Source organism: Lissotriton helveticus, chromosome 11, assembly GCF_964261635.1.
Source record: "Lissotriton helveticus chromosome 11, aLisHel1.1, whole genome shotgun sequence".
Classification (NCBI taxonomy): Eukaryota; Metazoa; Chordata; class Amphibia; order Caudata; family Salamandridae; genus Lissotriton; species Lissotriton helveticus.
Genome location: NC_136072.1, coordinates 821596495 through 821611337, shown reverse-complemented (window position 1 = coordinate 821611337; position 14843 = coordinate 821596495). Strand labels below are relative to the sequence as shown.

The 14843-nt window shown below is 46.2% G+C and overlaps 1 protein-coding gene across 2 annotated transcripts in view; it reads right to left on the bottom strand.

The window, feature by feature from the left end:
- LMAN2L (lectin, mannose binding 2 like) overlaps positions 1–14843 on the bottom strand; it is a 171806-nt gene that overhangs the window by 4924 nt on the left and 152039 nt on the right. For both annotated transcript variants that reach the window (XM_078666971.1, XM_078666972.1), the window contains exon 7: positions 10585–10704. In XM_078666971.1, the coding sequence (XP_078523097.1) occupies positions 10585–10704 (120 nt within the window). The remainder of the gene's footprint in view (positions 1–10584; positions 10705–14843) is intronic.

Below are 14843 nucleotides of genomic sequence, written 5' to 3'. Positions count from 1 at the left end.
CCTCCATTAAGGGCGGTTGCCCGTGCCAGCTGCAGAAGCTTGAAAAAGTGTCTTGAGAACAGCCTGTCCCACAGCTGCTTGCTGTTTGGAATGCACATCTACGCAGTAATGCTTGGTAAATGTGTGTGGTGTAGAGCATGTGGCTGCTCTACAAATGTCTTCTAAAGGAATGTTCCCCAGGAAAGCCATGGAGGCCCCAAATTTGCGTGTGGAGTGCGCTCTTGGGGGTATTGTTAAAGTGCGTTTAGCCTTTTGATAACAGATTTGAATGCATTTAACAATCCATCTGGCTATTCCTGCTTTGGAAATGGGGTTGCCTTTGTGTTGTGCGGAGAAGGCAACAAAAAGTTGTTGTGTCTTCCTAAAGGGTTGTGTTCTGTCAATGTAGTACATTAGCGCCCTCCTAACGTCTAATGTATGAAGCATTCTTTCTGCTACCGTTTGTGGGTTTTGGAAAAATGCAGGCAGGTCAATAGTTTGGTTGATATGAAACTGTGACACCACCTTTGGAAGGAATTTGGGGTTAGTGCGGAGCACCACCCTGTTAGAATGTATTTGGATGAATGGCTCTTGGATAGTGAGCGCTTGCAGCTCACTAACACGTCTGAGCGACGTGATAGCAACGAGAAAAACCACTTTCCACGTTAGAAACTGAAGTTCGCATGAGTGCAGTGGCTCGAAAGGTGGGCCCATCAGCCTAGTGAGGACCACATTGAGGTTCCACACAGGAGCTGGTGGAGTTCTAGGAGGAATGACCCGTTTCAGCCCCTCTAGGAAGGCTTTAATGGCAGGCACCCTGAAAACAGAGAGGTGCTGCCTATTCTGGAGATAAGCCGCTATGGCGGATAGATGGATCCGAATGGAAGCGTACGCTAGATTGCATTTGTAAAGATGTAACAAATAGCAGATGATGTTAGGAATGGATGCATCTAGCGGGTTGATATTGTTGTCTGCACAGTAAATGACAAATCGCTTCCATTTTGCAGCATAGCAAGCTCTGGTCGTGGGCTTCCTTGCCTCCCGGATGATGGCCATGCATTCAGGAGGCAGGTTGAGGTAGCCAAATTCTAAGACCTCAGGAGCCAGATCGCCAGATTGAGCTGTTGCGGATCTGGATGCTGAATGTCGCCATGGTTCTGCGTCAAGAGGCTGGGTGTGAGATGCAGCCTTTGATGCGGTACCACGGAAAGTTCCAGAAACGTGGTGTACCATGGTTGGCGTGCCCATGTTGGAGCAACCAGGATGAGAGTCATCGAGTGTTGCTTTAGCTTTTTTGCCACCAGCGGAATGAGAGGCGCTGGGGGAAAAGCGTACGCAAATTTGCCGGACCAGTTCATCCATATCGCATTCCCCTGCGATTCCGGGTGAGGGAACCTGGCGGCATTGGCATTTTGCGTTTTCCCTTGTGGCAAACAGGTCTATCTCTGGATGACCCCACTGCTGGAAGTACGGGTAGAGTTCTGATGGATGTATCTCCCACTCGTGCATTTGATGGCTGTATCTGCTGAGCAGATCCGCCATTTGATTGTCCTTGCCGGGGAGGTGTTCCGCCATGAGGAAAATATTCCTCTGAATGGCCCACTTCCACATGCTCTGAGCCAGATGAGACAGCTGTGGTGAGTGAGTACCTCCCTGTTTTTGGATGTAGTACATGGCTGTCATGTTGTCCGTCCGGATCAACACGACTTTGTTGCACAAATGTACCTTGAAGGACTTCATCGCCATGAAGTTTGCCAATAATTCCAGGTAGTTGATGTGCAACTTCTGTTGTTGTGTGGACCACAGTACCTGCACCGTGTAGTGGAGCACATGAGCCCCCCACCCTTGGATAGATGCGTCCGTTGTCAGGATAATCTGTGGCACAGGCTCTTGGAACGGTCGTCCCTTGCAAAGGTTGTGTGGATTCCACCAATGCAGAGAGTTGTATGCCCGACCGGTCACCAACACTAGGTCCGTCAGTTGTCCCCGAGCCTGTGTCCACTGATTCGCCAAGCATTCTTGGAGAGGACGCATGTGCAACCTCGCGTGCGGGACTATGAAAATGCAGGAGGCCATCATGCCTATCAACTGCATGAACACTCTCGCTGGCAGGGAGTGTTGCGGTCTGAACCTCTGGATCAGTGACTGAATGCTGTTGATCCTGGCTGGGTTTGGCTGAGCCATAGCAGTCAGGGTGTTTATTGTCGCGCCCAGATACTGCCGCAGATGGGCTGGTTGAAGGTGCGACTTTGGGTAGTTGAGCGAGAACCCCAGACTGTGCAGGAGTTGAATAGTGTGGGACATGTCCGCGGCGCACTGTTCTTCCGACTTTGCTTGAACAAGCCAGTCGTCTAGGTACGGGTAGACGTGTATGTTCTGCCTTCTGAGGTGCGCCGCCACTGTCGCCAGACACTTTGTAAACACTCTGGGGGCAGTAGTTACCCCGAAGGGTAGTACTTTGAACTGATAGTGCCTGTTTTGAATGGTGAACCGGAGGTACCGTCTGTGGGATGGGTGGAGTGGGATGTGGAAATAAGCATCCTTGAGGTCTAAGGTTGCTAGGAAGTCCCCTTGATTTAGCAGGGGTAGAATTTGTTGCAGTGTCAGCATGTGAAAATGTTCTGACAGTATGTACATGTTGAGGGGGCGTAGATCCAGAATAGGTCTGAGGGATCCGTCCTTTTTTGGGATGAGGAAGTACAGGGAATAGACTCCTGTGCCTTCCTCTTCCACTGGTACGAGCTCGATTGCACCTTTTTGCAGCATCACCAAGACTTCCTGCTGCAATAAGTGCAAGTGCTCTGCCGACATAGGACGGTGCCTTGGGGGAATGTTGGGAGGAGTGGACGTTAACTCCAAACAGTAACCGTATTGGATAAGTTTTCGCACCCACCTGTCTGTAGTGATGATGTCCAGAGTGGCAGGAACTGCTGGGGTCTCCCCCCGACAGGTGTTGGATGGTCGGGGGGCAGTGACAGAGAGTCACTGTTTATTGGAGGCAGAGGAACGTGAGTTGTTGTTTCCTCTGCCCCTGCCCTTGGCACTGTTACCTCTGTATCCTCCTCTACCCTGCTTGGGGTAGGAGGATTGTGCAGTTCCCTTTGAAAATTGTGATTGTTGACCCAAGTGTCCTCTGGTAACACCACGTGCTCCTGAGCGACGAAAAGTGCCGCCCCTGAACTGTTGTGACTGAAGTGCCCCCATGGACTTAGCAGTCTCGTTGTCTTTCTTAATCTTTTCAAGTGTGGTGTCTACATCTGGGCCAAACAGTCTGTCAGGATTGACAGGCTGGTTGAGGATAGTAGTTTGGATGTCAGGCTTAAAACCAGATATACGAAGCCAAGCTTGTCGCCTCAGCATGACGCTAGTGTTAATTCCCCTAGCCGCTGTGTCAGCCACATCAAGTGCACATTTTATTGCAGCGTTTGATATAAGCTTTCCCTCTTGTATGAGCATTTCTGCTGCTTCTTTATACTCATCAGGTAGATGTTGAAGGAGCTGTTCTAGGGTGTCGTAATGCGCCCTATCGTAACGCGCCAACAGTGCCTGTGTGTTCGCTATACGCCATACATTGGCAGCCTGCGCAGCCACCCTTTTGCCAGATGCCTCAAGCACTTTCGACTCCTTGTCAGGGGGAGGAGCTTCACCCGTAGTTTGGGAGTTTGCCCTTTTGCGGGCATTGGTGACCACCAACGAGTGTAAAGGCAACTGTCCTCGAATATATGCAGGATCTCCAGGTGCTGGCCTGTATTTTTTCTCGATACGTGGGTTCACCACTCGTGCCCTGGTTGGTTCCTTAAAGATCTCTGGGGCATGTTTAAGGACACCTTTGAGCATAGGAAGAATTTTAACATCTTTCAGAGACAGAGAAAGTGTCAAACAGGAAATCTTCCTCCACCGGGTCAGCATGCATGTCCACATTATGATTTCCCGCTGCCCGTTCGATTAAAGCATTAAATGCTGCAGAATCCTCCGTTGGAGATGTACGTGGGCCAAAACCTTGTGGATCTTGTACCACCTGCTGGCCACCTTGGTCCCCAGTGTCGTCATATGTGTCCTGCTGAACATCAGGGTCATTGTCCACTGGGAAATTGTATTGGTCGTCTTCCTCATCATCCTCTCCCCCTGATTGGTTTGGGGAAGGTGATGGACTTCTTCTGGGTGGTGGTAGGATAGGCTCAATAAGGGCAGGAATGTCCTGTGCTGGCCTCTTTTTCTTCAGTGGAATAACATAGGATTCCAGTGGTTGGGAAGTGATTTTCCTTTTGTAAAGGGTCAGTTTCCCTGTTTGGGCATTGATGTAATGCTCAAAGTCTTGTTCTGAGGCTTGAAGCGTCGAAGGAGCCGAAGTCTTTGGCACCGATTTAGGTGCAAAGGCCTTTGGTGGCACCTTTGGTGGAACAGTGTAAATAAGCTTGGTTGATGACTTTTGAGGAGTGTCAACCTCTTTCGGAGCCGATGGCGTGGGAGCCGTCGCCGACAAAGTCTTTTCTCGAATCCGTTTCAGGGAGTCGGTGACTTGTTTAGTGAAGGAGGCGGAGGGTGTCGAAGCCGACGTTCGGTGTCCGGTGGCGTCGGAGTCCCTCGGTGTCGACGGTATTTGCGTCGACGATTCTTCAGCTGCAACGTGGCGCGGCTGCGTTGTAGGCTTTGGCGAGGCCGATGCTGCATTTCCGACATCTTTGTGCCGATGCGTAGCGGCTGCGGCCTTCGGGTCGTGGCCTGTAGTCGATTTTTGTTCGACGGGGCGTTTAGTTGACTGCGCCGTAGGAGCGTCTGAAGGCGTGTGAACAGACTTCGACGTCCATGCCGGAGCAACAGAGGCCGACTCTTGACGGACGGCCTTCTTGGAGGATGAGTCCTTGTGCACCTTCTGCGGCGCTGTTGGCTCGATAACCTTCTTCGACTTCTGTGGACCGGAGGTGGACGGAGTCGATGAAGGAGCAGGCTTTGATATTTTTTGTGGGACGTCGGCCATCTTAGATGTTGTCGAGTCCGTTAGTTTCAGTTTCGTTTTCTCCTGGACGTCGGCCATTTTAGGTGTTGTCGAATCCGCTGGTTTCGGTTTCGATTTTGCCTGGACGTCGGCCATCTTGGGTGTTGTAGAAACCGAAGGTTTCGGTTTCGATACGTTGGATGGCGGCTCCGCTTGAGTGTCCGTGGCCGGGCTAGAATGCGGGGCCGGGGATAGCGGTGCAGGGTCGTGGGTAAGGCCGAGTGGCGATCCCGTGACCTGAGCCTGTGTAATATAGACGTCGGGGCATAGCTCTTCCTCTGAGCTATCTTCCGCGGCCCCAAAAACTTCTTCGTCGTCCCCTACCTCCTCGACGTATTCAATGTCCTGGTCCTGTCCTTCGACCTGTTCCTCGGGATCGGACTGGACCTCCGTCGACGGTGGTGAAATTTGGAGGTGATGGCTACCGCCTTCCTCCGCTGGGTCGTCGAATATGTTGTCGGGTGCCGGTGTCGCTCGCTGGGCCTCGAGGCGCGCCGATGCTTGAGCGTCTTCTCTGACCTGAATTTTGAGCAGGCCATGCAGTCGTCTTCGTTGTGGTCCGGTGACAGGCATTTATTACAGACCGGATGCACATCGATGTGTGGATATTTGGATCCACAGACGGGGCAGAACTTAAACGGGCTCCGCTCCATGTTAAGGTCGTCGGGTCTTGCTGCGACGAGAGGGCCTCGAAGTGCGAAGAGTAACTAGACTCCGTAGATTTCCGGCTCAGAGAGTCGGACGACGCTCGAGACCGTGCGCAAACAATACCGACGCTGGTAACGAAGGCCTTTTGGCCTTAAGAACAAAGTTTATCGGTTCCGACACGGAGACGTCGAGAACCACATCCGAACCCAATGGCGGAAAAAAACAATCTGGGGATGGAGCCGATGCCCATGCGCACTGTAGTCCAGGGGAGGAGCCACCTATCTCGTGATACTTCGAAGACTCTTCCAGGACAACAATGTGCAATCATCCGGACCCAACACTAGGCGGCGATCTATGCACTAGACATGAATTTAGCAGCCCACATGCCTCGAACGTGTTGTTACCAGTTAAGCAGAAAGCTGCACTGTCTAGACCGACCTAAAAAGAAAGGGTGTAGTGGGGACAATAATTCATGAGAGTGAAGGTTAGTTCTGGCTAATGCACCATGGATCTAGACAAAGCCCAGCTACCAGACCACGCTTTGGACAAAACTGGTCCTATATCTCCCTTTGTTGCTAGCTCGCAAGCCCTACTTTCCAGCCAGAGAGCAGAAGAGTCAGCTTAAGCAATGAGCCAGAAGAGCTTGCAGGAAACTCCATATAGCATTTCAACCGAAATTTTTTCCAAATAGAGATGTGATTCCACAGCGCATGCCAAATCTTCTCTAGAAAGAGCAGAACGAGTAAAAATAAATAAATTTAAAAAAAATAATATATATATATATATATATATATATGTCGCCACTCACTCGAATTTCGTCGGGTGTCAAAGATAGACGGCACTCCAAGTCAGATTTTTACTGAAAAAGATTTATTTGGCAGACCCCCCTGCCTCCTTAGACATACGCGTTTCACCCGTTAGGCTTCGTCAGTGTCAGCCATTTTTCGTACATTTCACCATTATATTCCCCACCCTCCTCAAACATCAAGGAAGGACTAAACCCTCGCCAAGTTCTTAATGGCGGCCATCTTATGATGTGCAATTTATGAAATTCATCTAGGCACACAATAGTATAACATCGGGAGAATGGTGATAAAAAGTGCTAGTGCATGATTAAAAACATGAAAATACAGGGTTCATTTTTTAAGCAAGGTCTACAAGTCAATATAATAGAATGTTTTTTGGTAGACGTGCATCATATATTCACATAGTAGTATTATGTGAAAGATTATATATCTATATATACTTTTTCCCGCCCTGTATGGGCTTGTCATGCCAAAGTTGTGTTTCCTGTTACATCAAATCTGACGCCCTGTATGGGCTCATTCTGTACACCATGATTGGTCATCCAGAATCCTTTCTTAATATTTGTCCGGAAGCTCAAACTTCAAAAAATATTTGCTCTAAAAAACATCCCAGAGAAACCATTGGCTTCGGTGGAATCTACGGAGACCACATCTGCTCTCATAGACAGTGACTTAACGCTATTAACAACAGCACATGAACTTGCGGATCCAGATGACATACCAAGCTCCATGGAAACATTAAGGAGAGAGGAGATTGCTCAAACAAGGGATCCAAGCAATCTTAAACGTAAATCTAGGTTTTTACCACACGTAACACACGATGCAATAGATGTCTTCAATGACGCTATCCTCCAAGACCTGGATAAAATGACTGCAAAAAATATAGAACTAACAAAAAAGAACTCAAACATCTCACGGCTGGAGTGGGAAGCCATCAAGTCTCTCAAGAGTGACACCACAATTGAGATTAAACCCTCGGACAAGGGGGGAAATATTGTGATCTTCAGCAAGACTCAGTATAAAAACGAGGCCTTGAGACAACTACAGGACACCAATTGTTATGAAGTCATAGACAAGAAAGACTTCAATAAATGTCTATTGGAATATCATGCACTTTTGATGGGTTGGAGGGATGAGGGGATGCTCAATAAAAATGAGTATGACTATCTACTATGTGAACACCCGATCATTCCTACGTTTTATCACCTCCCCAAGGTGCATAAAGACACAAAAAATCCTCCTGGGAGACCGATTGTGTCCTCCATAGGGAGCCTGCTGGAGAACACGTCAAGATTCATCAACAGTTACCTGGCTAATTTTGTCAGAGATTTACCCTCCTATGTCAGGGACACCCAAGACTTTATATGACAGATTGATCGCATCAGATGGGAAGAGGATAGCCTCCTCATTACCCTCGATGCAACCAGCCTGTACACGTGTATAGAACATCAAAAGGGTATCTCGGCCATACAGTGGTTTTTGGGAAAGAAACATCTAAAACATCATATGCATAACAAAATGTTATTGAAGATGATAAGTTTTGCCTCTATAATAAAATTTTTCTCTATGAAGGCAACATGTACCGTCAAACAAGAGGGACCGCCATGGGCACGTGCTTTGCCCCCAGCTACGCGAAATTGTTCGTGGGCTGGTGGGAGAAGCATGTGGCCTGGGGGGGGGGGACCAATGAGAAGTGGCTAGATCATATTATGATTTGGGCAAGATATATCGACGATTTATTTGTCGTTTGGCGGGGAGACAGATCCTCGGCTGAGGAGTTTGTCTCTACACTGAACGACAATAATCTCAATTTGAGATTCACAAGCACCATCAGTGCAACGTCGGTGTATTATCTTGACCTTGAGGTCTTCATTACAGATGGCTCCCTACAAACTAGATTATACCGCAAGCCGACGGCAGGCAATACCGTCTTGCATGCGACAAGCCATCATCCTAGAAGCATGATTAAAAACATTCCATTTGGGGAATTATTACGCCTAAAGAGAAATTGTTCCAATTCTCAAGATTTCTTACAGGCGCAAGATGAGGTTTTGTCCAGATTTAGAAATAGAGGATATTCAAAATCACTACTTGAGCATGCGGCAGGCAAGGTGAAGCATGTCGATAGAAAGGACCTCTTTAAGGTCAAAATCAGGGAGACCGAAACAGAGGATACAGTGAGGATGATTACCAACTACAATATGAGATCGAGTGAGCTGGTTCAGATATTTAATAGAAACTGGCACATCCTAGGCACTGATCCCATCTTGAAAAAAACTAACGTCTAAACCATCTATAACTTACAGACGCTGCCAATCCCTGAGTGATTACTTGACCAACAGCCACTTTGAGGAACCCGCTAGGACTACCAAATCTAAACCAGTTAGCAGTTTCTTTCCATGCATGCAATGCAAAGCATGCAAATATAGTAAAAAGCGGACAAGTTATGAGGGGAGAGAAAACGACTCACGACCCATGAGAGAGATTACAAAGTTCCTGAATTGTAATTCAGAATTTGTGATCTATTGTCTGGTTTGCCCGTGCTCCAAAAGATGTGTCGGTAGTACCATCAATCCGGCTAAGAGACGTATTTTGGAGCACATGCGTGCGATCACAAATAGAGATCAGAACTATCCGGTGGCACGCCACTTTGAGACCCACCACAAAAGTAATAGGGATCCATTATCTTTTTATGTGATTGATCAACTGGGCAAAAAAGATCGTGGAGGGGACAGAGTGAGAGCATTACGAGCTCTTGAGTCCAGATATATAATCGATCTCCAAAGTATGCAGCCGAAAGGGCTGAACAACGATGAGGAACTCTGGGTCCATTTAGAGTAAATCAGCGCACCCCTCATATAGACATCAGGTATGAGAACAGAGGCCAGCAATGAGATTTGTTAGAAAACTTTCTCTGTGTTTATAATAAGAAAGGATTCTGGATGACCAATCATGGTGTACAGAATGAGCCCATACAGGGCGTCAGATTTGATGTAACAGGGAACACGACTTTGGCATGACAAGCCCATACAGGGCGGGAAAAAGTATATATAGATATATAATCTTTCACATAATACTACTATGTGAATATATGATGCACGTCTACCAAAAAACATTCTATTATATTGACTTGTAGACCTTGCTTAAAAAATGAACCCTGTATTTTCATGTTTTTAATCATGCACTAGCACTTTTTATCACCATTCTCCCGATGTTATACTATTGTGTGCCTAGATGAATTTCATAAATTGCACATCATAAGATGGCCGCCATTAAGAACTTGGCCAGGGTTTAGTCCTTCCTTGATGTTTGAGGAGGGTGGGGAATATAATGGTGAAATGTACGAAAAATGGCTGACACTGACGAAGCCTAACGGGTGAAACGCGTATGTCTAAGGGGGCAGGGGGGTCTGCCAAATAAATCTTTTTGAGTAAAAATCCGACTTGGAGTGCCGTCTATCTTTGACACCCAACGAAATTCGAGTGAGTGGCGACGTACATACGCGGCTCACCACCGCGAGGCAGAGCACCCGGGAGAAGGAGGAGCGACGGCGGTGAACGAGCTGTTCTCAAAAACAAATACAAAAAAAAAATATATATATATATATATATATATATATATATATATATATATATATATATACACATATATACATATATATACACATACAGAGAGAGAGAACACTAGCAGACAGGATCTCATTGTACAACCGCTCCATAGTCATTGAAACAAGACGAACAATACTGTTACAGAGCCATTGGAGGTTTAACTCACTAGGCTGGGCTCTACGCCCACACTTCGAAAAGGGAAGCCATGGAAATATTGAGTGCTGCTGTCCTAGCTATGGATAGAGGGTACACTAGCCTGCTTGTCCAACAGGATTAATTCTTTCTGCACGAGAAACACACTAAACACATGTAACCTCACTTCCAATCCACATCTTGGCCTCTCCCGTCCAAACTAACCAATCCATTCATCCATTCTGGGGTATGCAATTTAACACTCACTCTCCGTTTATCATTACTTCGCTTACTGGTCTCGTGGGAAGGCGCAGAGCAGGTGCAGTGACTGGGACACTGCAGGACGTTTTATACTCTGGCCTTCATATAAAGGGCCCCCACATGGTCTTCCACATACCCCAAAGACATGACTTACAACCAGGCAGTTTCATGTTGTCGACGCTGGGTATGAACACTTCCTTGTCAGCCTGATCCTCAGAGAGTGTACGTTCCACAGTTAACTGGTACAGTTTCAATGACAAGATATCATGGTTATCTGAAAGGAAATAAAAGGTTTCAGAAATGTTCAGTAACACTCATCTCACTGGTGAAGTAGCCCTAAGCATGCTGGGGGGCTTTTTCTTTGAATGCAGGCAATCAATAAACATTGGCCGAAATTCTGGGTAGATTCGGTTGCTTATAACGGCTTCCAAGGCCACAATAGTAGTGCACTCCAATTGGATAACTAAGGTACTCTTTTTGAGCATTTGGCTGTCAGGGTACCATCATCTGGGTCGAGAAGCAAAGGTCTACTCCAGGAGTAGGTTAGAAATACAGGTACAATAGTTCACCGTGCATAGCATTCAATAATATCTCTCACCAGTTAGTTCTTTAAGGTCAAGAAGTGTACATTAGCAGGTGAGTAAATAGTTTGAGTAAAAGGTAAAAGAGGATTTATACAAAAAACAACGGGTGTCAGCATCTTCCGGTGCTAAATACTAAAAGTAACATAATGGCATCTTGGCACTAGATTACCTTCTGTAAACTTTTCCATTGTGGGGTGAATACTGTGATCTTGAAAAGGGCCTGAATCCTTGGGTTCAACTCTTTTTAACAGACCTTTAAGGTTGACCATGGAAATTGCTTCTGGGTCAAGATTCGCCAAAATCCGTTTTCCACTATCACATGGTACACTAGCTGAAATAACATGTGTCATCCCTAAAAACTGAACAGGTCTAGAATAAAAAGGTGGCACCCCTTAAAAAATATGTATCACACAATATATCTTGTAAAGATAAGGAACGCGAGGCAGCAAAGTCTTTTGTGCTCTTCTGGTGGTGTTGATGATGTCCTTATGGCCCAGTGGTCCACTAAAGTTTTAGATCACTGGAGCAGGACTGCCAGTTAATGACAAAACTGGCAGTACCTACTTATGTAAGGGCCTGATTGAAACGCGAGCCAGTCCTAGCTCGGTTGGTCCTAAGAGGCCTTTTTAGGTCTCGCCTACCTGACCGTTCAAGCTGACTAGTTGTGAAAGACCCACTGAAGGCTTATCAAAAACAGTGGGCTTACAGCTTGCCCACTGCTTACCATTTGGTTGGCTTTATTAGTACCCATTTGCTTGCTTTTTATTCAATGGCTTGCTTTCCTCTTGTGTTCATACCTCCACTCGAGAATAGCCTCTTTACTATTCTTTTGATTGGCTGACTTGTAGCTTTCCACAGTTTACATTTAAGGCACTCCTCCTTTCTTTTTAGTAAGGCACTCATTGAGAATGCATGGGTTTTCTAGCTCTCTCCTTCATGTGCTTCCTACCCCAGCAAATACATGCCCACTTGCTTCATGTGTTCTCCCTTGTGTGCTGTGTTTCCCATTCTCTCCTCATCCACCCTGTTGCTTACCCCCCAACCATTACTTCGTTGCTCTCCCACCTTTCACTGTCCTTCACATTTTTGGTATTCGTTTTTTTTTACGACTTGTTTTGCACACTCAGCAGCTCCCATTTGCTGTCAGACCACTCAGCTTTAGTAAATGCTTTAGAGCAACAGTTTTTTTTAGGTTCCTCCGTCAATCGGTATATGTTTTCTTGGATTGGTACATAAATCAATAAATAAAATGGCCACTTAGTAATTTAGTAGGCGCATACAGGCGAGGTTACGAACTCATGTACAGGCATAGAGAAATATGTACCTTAGTAAACATCAGGGATTTTTTAAACTTTTTATTTTGTCAATGCTACACAATAGAGAGAGACTGTAATAATATTTGCCTACTCCAGTCAGCAGCCCCAGGACCTACGGCAAAAGGTTTGAAGGAAGACTGCCTCTTGGGGTTGTATTACACATAGTGAGCTGGGGCACAATAGGCATGTGCAGTTGTTTTCTGTGCCGTCAAGGCACTTACATTTTAAAGAAGAGGCCGAGTACAGTTACGTAACCCCTTCTTTTATACAGACAGCACCAGCGCATTTACAGTGCCTGCATCTTAAGGAGACGTTCGCTTATTGGCATGGCCCCAAGTAAGATACAGTTCAGAACAGTGCAGGGTCACTGCAACTCCTCGACCCAGACAATGCTCTTCCATAGATCTTATATACCACCTCGGCAACTGGGCAGCACCAACCTCAAGACTCCTGGGTGCCCCTCTTTGAGCTATTCCCCACATTTTCCGGTTAGCTGGCCACTGTGCAGGCCTTTCAGTGACCAGGTTGCTCCTATGGGCAGGCCTCTTCGACGTGCAGTCTCTCTACAGATCAAAGCAGCCTGTAGCTTCACACACTTAGGCCCAGCCTAAAGGGAGAATAGCAGCCACACAGGTTCCATTCCTAATCCATTGTTGCCTTCATTCCTTCATTTTTGCATAGGACTCATTGGTGAGCAGATGACCACAAAAGAATGAGGCACGTACCAGCTGATAGTCTAGTACTGCTACCCCTCCGGTGTTACAAGCTGGATGTCAAAGCCAACCAGGGCTCTATCACAATCATAAATGTGTAGGCTCATCCAATTTACTACCCATACAATGCCCCATCAGACCAGTGCTGATTATTGTAAGTTTTACAAAATGGCTTCAGCCTGAAGCCTGCATCTGCTTCTACTGCCAAGGGAAATGCCGAAGTACAGGATATACGGGGATAACCAATGCTGGACAAATAGAATAGGCTGGAAACCCCTCCCCTGCCACCAATACAAATATCGTAGGAAGGGTGTACATACATGCTGGGATGTATGAGAAGGACATCACTAGCTTAGTGTGTGTTGCATAAAATGGTCTTGGAGCTGCCATAATATTCTGTACACCTAAACTATAATCTCAGTGCCATCGCCACAATGTCACCTCGTTGTCTCTGTTGAAGGGCCAGTAGTCCCTTTTACTCACATTGCAGCACATCTGAGGTCTACAAAAATGACCCTGATGCAGTTACAGTCAGCTAGCATGATTGCAGCGCGCACTTGAGGGAAAAACATCGACAAATCATGCAAGAACAAGGCAGCACAGCTGTTCGTGGCCCCGCAGCGGACATTCACCCCAGCATATGTACAATATGTACTCCGCATCACAATGCTGGAGGTGTAATGCACTGTACCATTCTCGCAACAATAAGGCACTATCCCTCATTTCCCACTGACTGAACATCAGTGGGGCTGTGTTCTATTCTTATACTTCAGGTACATGGCACAGTTTGACAAGGAACAAATGCTCTTAAAAATCATATTCACGTTTAGGGCTTCAGTGGACTTTGGGCTTAGGCAATGCTGATAGCTTTACAAGGCAACACCTGCATCCTCAAAGAAAGCAGCCTAACCTTCAAGGTTATGATGAATGATTCCTGAAGATAACAGACAATATATCAAGTTGGAAATTCACAAGGACAGAATATTGCCAGACACATCACATTCTCTCCACAAGCCTTGAAGATATACCATGCACCCGTACAAGTGACCAAATTTCAAACATGGAACAATACAGAATCTGCAGTATTCACTGAACACTGAAACATGCCACGACAGTGGCACCAGTGCTTATGTTGACAAAGAGGCTGTTACTGGTGGAGTTTTGGTCAAAACATCTTTCATGCCATCACGGATAAGCAGTTCAAACTAGTTCCTCCAGCATCTCGAAAACGAGGCAGAAAATAAAACATCCACGCCTGCCAGACACACAATTATTTATCAGCTACCACACCCTTTAGTGGTTTAAGCAAGACTTATGTTAAACAATGACCACAATTATGTTACAGGTTAACTAAACACAAAGAAAAATACTTGTAAGCAGAAGTTAATCATCCTGAACAGCAAGATCAACAATTCCTTAGAATATTATTTATTTGCAATTATTGTTTATTGTAACTATCGTTCATAGATTCACATACTTTACTTCCTTTCATCTGGCTGGTAATTCCTGGCGAAGTATCAATAGTGGTATTTATAAATCAATATGTTTAATACATTTGGTATGGTATCCCATGTATGAGGTTCATCTTCTTGAAATGGGGTTGTGAATCCCTAACATTTTACTCGGAATTCGATTGAGAGCACTGCAAACAGGCAAATAGCAATTTGCAATAGTTGAGTTTCCAGCAACACATGGACAATGGAGCTCATGGCCTAACACCCATCTTCGGGCTCGACTAAGAATGTGGTAACCTGTCACACCACAGCTAACTAAGAAAGCACAACATGCATATGTAGGTTT